The following is a 7,620-nucleotide window of genomic DNA, read 5'->3' as shown; positions in this document are numbered from 1 at the left end:
GGAGGGCTTTCCTGCTCCGGGGTTCCGCAGTGCTAAACAGGGCTGGGCATGAGGGGAACCACGACAGGGCACCTGTCAGGTGAGACCTGTGAGGTGGCCTCAGAAGGGAGCCCACTGGGGCTCCGGTGACAAGGCTCTGCTGAGGGGAGCGCCATGAGGGGAGTGCCAAGACAGGGACCATTACAGGGCTCCAGTGAGGTGAGACCCATGAGCAAAACCCTGTGAGGGGAGAGCCCCGTGAAGTAGCCCCAATGAGACCCCTCACACAGTCCCCACATAACCCGGGCGCCGAGCGGCCCCACGCAGGGACCCTCTCCCGCCGTTGCCGCCCGCAGCCCCGCAGCGCGGCCGGACCCTGCGCGGCGCTGCGGGCGCCCCGGCGGATGCGCAAGATGGCGCAAGGCGCTGCCCGCCCGCCGCCGGCCCCGCTCCCTCAGCGCCGCCCCCGCCCGCCCGGCGCGGCGTGCTCGCGCGGAGGGGAGCAGCGCTGAAATCCGCTTTTTGGCTTGTTTGTTGTCTTTTTTTATTTTTTTTTTTTTTTTTTAAACCCTTCCCCCCTCCCTCTTCCCCCTACAACTGGGGGCGGTTCTCGCTTCGCCTCCCTCCTTCCCTCCCTCCCGCGCGGGTTGCTCCCTCCCCGTGGGGCGCAGGGAGGCGAGCCCGCCCGGGATGCCATGGCTCCGCCGGGCTCCGCGCTGCCCGCCTGCCTGCTGGGGCTGCTGCTGCTCGGCTGCCGCGGAGGTAAGAGCAGGGGTTGGGGTTGGGGTTGGGGTTGGGGTTGGGCAGCGGGCGGGGGGCGGACCTGCCGTCGCCGAGCCCGGCACCGCTGCTGCTCCCCGTCGCCCTCGCCCCTCGGTCGGTTGTTCGGTCGGTCCCGTCCGCGGTCCCTCCCGCACTCCGCATCCCTCCGTCACCTCAGTGGTGGCCGGGGCTGTGTTCGTCGCCGGTCCCTCGTGTCCCTCCCCACGCCGCGGTCCGTCCCCATCCCCAGCCGGTCCCAACCCGGCTCGCTCCTACCCGCGGTATCGGGCTCCCGTGGCGGCTGAACGGAGCCGAGCAGCCCCGGGGGCTGGAGGGGACCGAGCGCGGCTCCGCCACGCGTGTGGCCGCGGGGGCGGCGTGGGGATGCGCGGCCGTGGAGGTTCGGTCACCTCCGGCGTCCCTGAGCGGGGGCTCGGCCCTCCGTGGAGGCACGTTGGGGTCGTGGCTCTGGGCTGCAGACTCCTCCGTCAGCCTATCCAGCACCTTCCCCGGCAGCCAGCCCGAACGTGTCCCCAGAGCTGTGTTTTCGGTTGGACACCTCACTTGCGTGAAGGGGACTGGAGTGTTTGCGGGGCTGCAACCACGCTGGCCCCCATGGCGGGTGCTGGGGAGGGATGGGGTGGCTGCCGTGGCCATGGCGTGGTTGGGCATCCGTGCCCAGAGAGCAGACCCGAAATCGTCACGGGCGATGCGAGCGGGAGGCAGCGCCCACGTGGGCGCATCATGTTTGTCAGCAAAGCGGCAGAAAAGAACTGTTGGGCTGCGAGTTGGAGGGATGTCGGTGAGCTGCTTTCAGCCTACAAGTATGGTGCTCTCCTGGCTCGGTTCACACAGCTGCAGCCCGTAACACCACCCGCCAGACCAGGGCTGAACTACAAAAACATGAAAGGGCTTTTTCCCTGGACCTACTGTGCACACGATAAATTGCAATATTTCTACTGGTGATGCTGCTTAAGCGTGGGTCTAATCCGGGAAAGATGCTGTTCTGCAGCAAAATATCCCTGTGCCTCCTGGCCCCTCTTCACTTACCAGTCTTAAAGATAAGGAAAAATAGGAATTGTTTAAAAAACGTGCAAGCAGCCCAGCATGGTCAGAAGGAGACAAGCGTGCATTAGATTAATCAGAGATTAGCTGCTGGGGTGTTTAGGAAACCGGGCAGTGGGCTATTCCTACAATAAATCTCGCCACGTGGTTCGTGGCAGCAACGGCAAGGAGGAGAAGCCAGTGTAACTTGCAGAAAATATAAGTTATCCACAAATTGGATGTAATGAGGCAGGTATGATTACTCTGTTGGTATTCCTGGGTATGCAGCAGTGCAATGAGGATAGTTGGAGAAGTACTTCATTCTTGGGGAAGGAACGGAAAATAAGTGAATTTTTGAAAGCAGAACTTTAGTAAGTTGAGTTTGTGTCTAGCTTATCGCCTGCTGCTGTCCAAATTGTTCTGTTTGTGCTGCGACTTGGCAGCTCAGTGGCTCCTGACTTTGGGGTGTGCTTTGCTGGCACCACCAAAGAGCGCTTGGCTGCACTTTGAAAGTTTTTCCGTTCTGAGGTTTCCCCCCTCGGTGGGTTTATATGCTCTAGACACGGTTAACAGCGGTGTAATGTGTTTCTGCACTCTGCTGAATTTAATAAACCCTTCCGCGTCGCTGTCGCTCAGTGACAGAGCAGAAAGCCTGGCCGAGGGGACGGACGCTGCGCCAGGACCTGCGTGGAACGGCATGCTCCGCTTTCCCAACTCCCCAAAACGCTGCTCTGGTGACTGGCAACCCGGGCTTTGGGAGCTCCTGGTCAGCGTGCGGGAGCAGGCTCAGCAGCGACACAGTATTTTCTTTCTTTTTTTTTTTTTTTTTTTTTAATTTCCTGGAGCTCTTTGTTCTGGGTGGTGGACAGCTTTTGTCTGTTATTGCTGAGCCCGGCATTCAAAGGCAGGCATTGGATACGAGGGGCTCTCCGGCTCTGCTCAGTAACAGCCTTGGAATTAAACATCGTCATTTATATTTAAGTAGGCTTAACTTCTAAATTATTGAAGCTATAAGCTTTCACTAATTCCTGTGGTTTTTTGTGGTTTTTTTTGTTTTTTTTTAAGATGCAAAAAAAGGATTGCTTTCTCCTAAATTGGTGTCATACCCCATCTTTTTTTTTCTTAATATACATAGAGGGTATCAGGTATCATTTCCCCAGTAACACTCAGAGATGCTATATGAAATTCAAGCCCACATTTGGGCTTTGTCTCTCTTGGGGAGTTCAACAGGAGAATGTCAGGAGGTGGATTTCCCACGTGGTGGATGCAGCGGGCGGCCCGTTGAACGGGGTGCTCGTCTCACAACCCCCCGCACTCATGCCCCACGTTTGGGACCCGTGCCGGGTGCCAGTGCACGGCCACCTGTCCCGGTGACACACAAACATCTGGGGCCACTACGGTGCCAAAACTAAACTCATTGGAACTATCTAAAAGCCAGCGGATGGAGGGGGGAATAGGGCAGGCTGATTCTCTCTGGATCCATCCCACCACCTTCTTCTTCTAATACCTGTCAGGCTCTGGACCTTGCACAGCACAAACTCCTGTGCTCCTGTAGGACCTGGCAGGCGGTCTCAGGGAGAGGAGCTGGGCAGAGGGTCCCAGATTCATGATGCCAGCCCCATTCCGCCCTTTTCTCTTTCCTGCTCAATCCCAGTTTTGCTCCGTGTACCCTGGAGCCATCAGCCAGGCATGGGCCAGCATGGAGCAGCTCGGCAGCAGCCCTGCCCGGCACAGAGCCGCAAAACTGCTCTCATTTTATGTGCCCAAATGAGAAAGCCCCTCTCCCTCTTTTCTGTCCACATGAACTTTTTTCTTCTGATTTCCTCATTTCTGGAGAGTCCCCGCGTCACAGCATGTGAAGTGCCCAGCAGTGACACCGTGTGATGCCAGCCCCTCGCTCCACAAACTGGCTGCGGTGGGAGCAGGAAGGGATCTCAACATGGGGCAAGATGCTTTTCTGCCTTTCCCCTCCCTTCATGCTTTGCACTTCTGGGCTTCTGACCCCAGATATTGTCCTTTTACTTGACCTAACAAAACAATGTAGGAGCCCCCCCTTCACAGATTAAGAATTCCCATTTAAATCAGCCGAATAACACTGGGCAGGGGCAGGAATAGTCCATTCAAAATTACTTTGAAATCACAAACTTATTTGAACTTTACTGGAGCTTTTAGTTTTACAGAGTTTAGAAACTAATAAATTATGTAGCAAGGCTCATGAAAATCGACCTGAGTCCGTTATTCCAAAAGAATATGCAACATTTTGGTTTTGCAAGAAAATAAAAATAATTGTTTACAGATGTTCACGAGTCATTGGCAAGCATATAAAACTGATGGTTAAGGAGGAGAACATGTCAATAATTGCACTTTAAGAGAAGAGAGAGGTAAATAGGCGAGCGCATTGAGAAAAGCACCCGGCATACTGATCTGGCTTTGCTATTATATCAAATGTCACCGTTGTATCGCGCCCTCCACTCGAGAGGAGCCTGGTCACTTCACAACCCAGACCCGCTCCTGTGCTGGTAATCGAAAACCAGAGTTTCAGAGCAGAGTCAAGGATTTGCTGCATTTTATTTGTTTTTGTTCTTGTGCACGCAATTGTGTTGATGAAGCTACAGGCGAGTCAGGAGGATGCGGGTTGTGGCGGGTGATTCTGCCGAGTTGTGAAGATGCTTTTGCAAAAGGATCTTTGCTGCTGAAACCTGAGAGTACGCGAAAAGGGAGACAAGCGCTGGTGTTTTGGCGCATTTGAAGCGCGCAGAGATCGGTGCCCGGCAATGCTTTGCTTTCCTCCATCCTGGATTTTGGGGTGGGAGGTGATAAGGCAAAGGCAATGGCGGGGAGGAGAGTGCTGTGTCTCCTTCAGATCCTCTGGATGCGATTAAGAGTTTCAAAGGTTTTAATGTGTACAGAAACTTCTCTTCCTCCTGAAGGACCTTGCCTTTCCTTGCACACCATCCAGTGCTGCCTGCCGGGGACTCCAGCTGAATTTTGAGGGCTGGGTGACGGGTCTGTGCTGGCTGGTGGCTTCAGCACTGTGATGCTGGGGTGTCCATGACTCTCTCAACAGCCTCATACCTTCGTGTTTCTCCCAGCTTCCATGTCTCTGATCCATGAACATTGTCACAAACCACAAGGCCGGTCTGTACAAGGGACCAGCCGTGGGGACAGCCACATCCCTGCTGCTTTCTGCAGCGCTGGGGGCTGAAACCCCGTTCTGCGTTTGAGCAGCATCGGGGGCTGAAGCCTGCGGGGATCCCGGCTCTGGGCACAGCGTTTCCCATCTGCGCTGCTGCCTTTGCTATCCTCTCGTGCGCAGTTGTTTCCAGCTCTGTATTTGTATCACTGACATCCTCTGTGGTGGGACCGTGATCTGGTTGTGGCTGTGAAACACGTGGGGAATGCAAATAATGGCACATCCTAAGCTGGGATTGCTGCCGTGCTCACTGGGATGCACTAGGGATGGAGCATCCATGGGCAATTAACTCAGAAAAGGTCTTTGCCCTTTCCCATGATCCCAATACGTTTTACCCGGCTTTCTTGAGAGCTGGGGGAGCCCAAGAGGACTCAGGGTTCATCCTGGAAAAGGGTCTTTGTGCTGTGAACGCTTCCAGCTTCCACACTGCGTTTAACAAGTGACCTTCTGGGACTTGCCCGGTCTGGTCTCTGACATCTGAAAATTATTTGGGGCCACTTCTCTGTTTCTCCGGGCTGTGTTTGCCTGCCTTGGCTAAAATCTGTGCCGCCACCGAGGGCAGCGACGCTGGGCACTTCTCTGGGCTCTGCATCAGGTGGCTGAGAGGCCGCATTATCCTCAGCGAGGACCTCCTGTGATCACTTAACGAGTGGATGTGGTTTATGTGCCCTGATGGAAAAATCGCTTTATATAACCTCCTGTCTGAAAGGAAAGGAAATAAAAATTTCTGAGCTAGTAAACTTTACTGCCAGCAAGATGTTGGGCCTGCTACAGCCTATTCTCCTCTTCTTAAAATGTAAATTTTTCTGGATGCCCTAAAGAGCTAATTTGCACTTTACTGCACTGTAGTGCTTTGCTCCTTGGGGTCTGGGTCAGCCTCAAGAAGATTTAAGGGGCCCCCAGCTGGAGCTTTAGGTTGCCAATTTCATCAGCCTGAAACGTGCTATAATCTGTCGGAAAAGATCTTTCAGGTCCAGGTATCTCTTCCTTCCATGTCCTCCCATTTGCAGAAGGGTTTAAAAAAAAAATCCAAAACCAAACAAACCAACCAAACCCAGAACAAAACCACTGAAGAAATATGAGCCATATTTTTAGGGCTGCCCCAACCTGCACCTAGCTTTTTGGTCCTAATATTAACCTGCATCCCACCATGAAAACTTCTGTTCTTAGGCTGGTGGGACTCCAGGGACATCATCTTTTGGCTCCATTGAAGCAGGACCGGGGTGGCTATTCTTGGCGATGGGAAGGCCCGCCAGTGGGTCACTGCTGATTTTTCCTGTGTTATGCTGGGAACAAACACGGTAAATCAGGAGAGGGCAGATTTCTGCTCACAAGAGGCCGTTTGCAAGTGGGAGTCGTGCTGTTGGATAATGAGAGAGGAGCTGGGGCTGCCTTGGTCTCTGCACTGAGAAGATCAGGGTGGACCAGACAGCTCCTGCAATATCTCGCCTTGCCATGAGCTCAGAGCCTTGGCAAGTCACTTCATCTCTCTGTGATTAATGTTCCCTGTCTCGAATGGGAGTAATAACACGGGCTTCGTCTCTCAGGAGGGTGTTTTTCCCGGGGCAGGGATGGCTCTGGTGGCTCTGGGTCTGGACGGGCTCCAGGAGGATGCACCGTGATGTGACCGAGGTCTTTGCTGATGGATGTCACCGCTAATTAGAGCGGTGAGATTAGCTGCTGTGTTCTTCAGAAGCACAGGAGGGGAAGCCAAAATCGTGTTTCCCAAATGGAAAAGGACAATGCTAGGGTATGAGCAAGTTCTTTTGAAGCTTTGAACATGAATCACAGTGTCAAGTAAAAAATAATTAAACTTATTTTTTTTAAATGTACTTCAAAGTGTCTTTTAAGCTTCCCATTAATTCGAAGTTCTTTCTCTCAGCGCTAAATAAATCTCTTGGTTCAAAAGCACAAGTGCTAATTGGTTTCTCTGAGTATGCCTGTCTGCTTGATCAATAGAGGAAGTAGTTTTTGTTAAATATTTGCACATATAGTCACATATTGTATTGCTCAGGGAGACGGTAAATGTTTCTCAAAAGGAGACTTGTAGAATGGGGATTCCAATAATTTTCTCGTGGCCTTTATGCCAGAGTTAATAACGCTTCCTCCCTCTAGCCTTTTGCAGAAAGTAAAGCAGTCTTCCCTTGCGCGTTCCCCAGCGCAGCACGCTCGGGTTGAAACCAGCTGTTCAGCTGCCAGCATAACACCCTGGCCTCGAACTACGAACTCAAGCTTCTGTGAGCAGAGTTTTACAGATCCTGCCTGAGCAGAGGGTGGCTGTGAGCTGTGCTGCATCGCGGGCCATTCAGGGGATACCTGGGACATTCTGTGGGATGAACTGGGTTTGGATGAGCAGCCATTGGAAAGGGATGGGGCTTTGGGAGTCTCCAAGTGAATGCACACAGCCTTAGTCACTTCTTCTCTGTCTCTCTCAATTAATTGCACTTCTACTGTTCCCATGTGCCTTCAGAGTGTCGTTTACTTCCAAATCTGCAGCATCATTTCTGTGCCTCGCTGCTAACTATTGTTGTAACTCTAGACATGAGGAAGAAATTTTTGACAATGCGGCTGGTGAGAGCCTGTCCCAGGTCACCCAGAGAGGTGGTGGATGAACCATCCCTGGAGACATCCCAGGCCAGGCT

The 7,620-nt window shown here is 53.2% G+C and overlaps 1 protein-coding gene across 1 annotated transcript in view; it reads left to right on the top strand.

The window, feature by feature from the left end:
* Window positions 1-674: 674 nt before the first annotated feature.
* IGDCC3 (immunoglobulin superfamily DCC subclass member 3) overlaps window positions 675-7,620 on the top strand; it is a gene marked incomplete at both ends in the record, with an annotated part of 102,527 nt that continues 95,581 nt past the window's right edge. The window contains one exon of the mRNA XM_082061020.1: window positions 675-741. Coding sequence (XP_081917146.1) covers window positions 675-741 — 67 coding nt within the window. The remainder of the gene's footprint in view (window positions 742-7,620) is intronic.

The sequence above is a fragment of the Streptopelia decaocto genome (genome assembly GCF_964273445.1).
Source record: "Streptopelia decaocto genome assembly, chromosome: 9".
Taxonomy (NCBI): Eukaryota; Metazoa; Chordata; class Aves; order Columbiformes; family Columbidae; genus Streptopelia; species Streptopelia decaocto.
The sequence above is the reverse complement of the archived record's forward strand: the minus strand, read 5'-3'. Positions and strand labels throughout refer to the sequence as shown.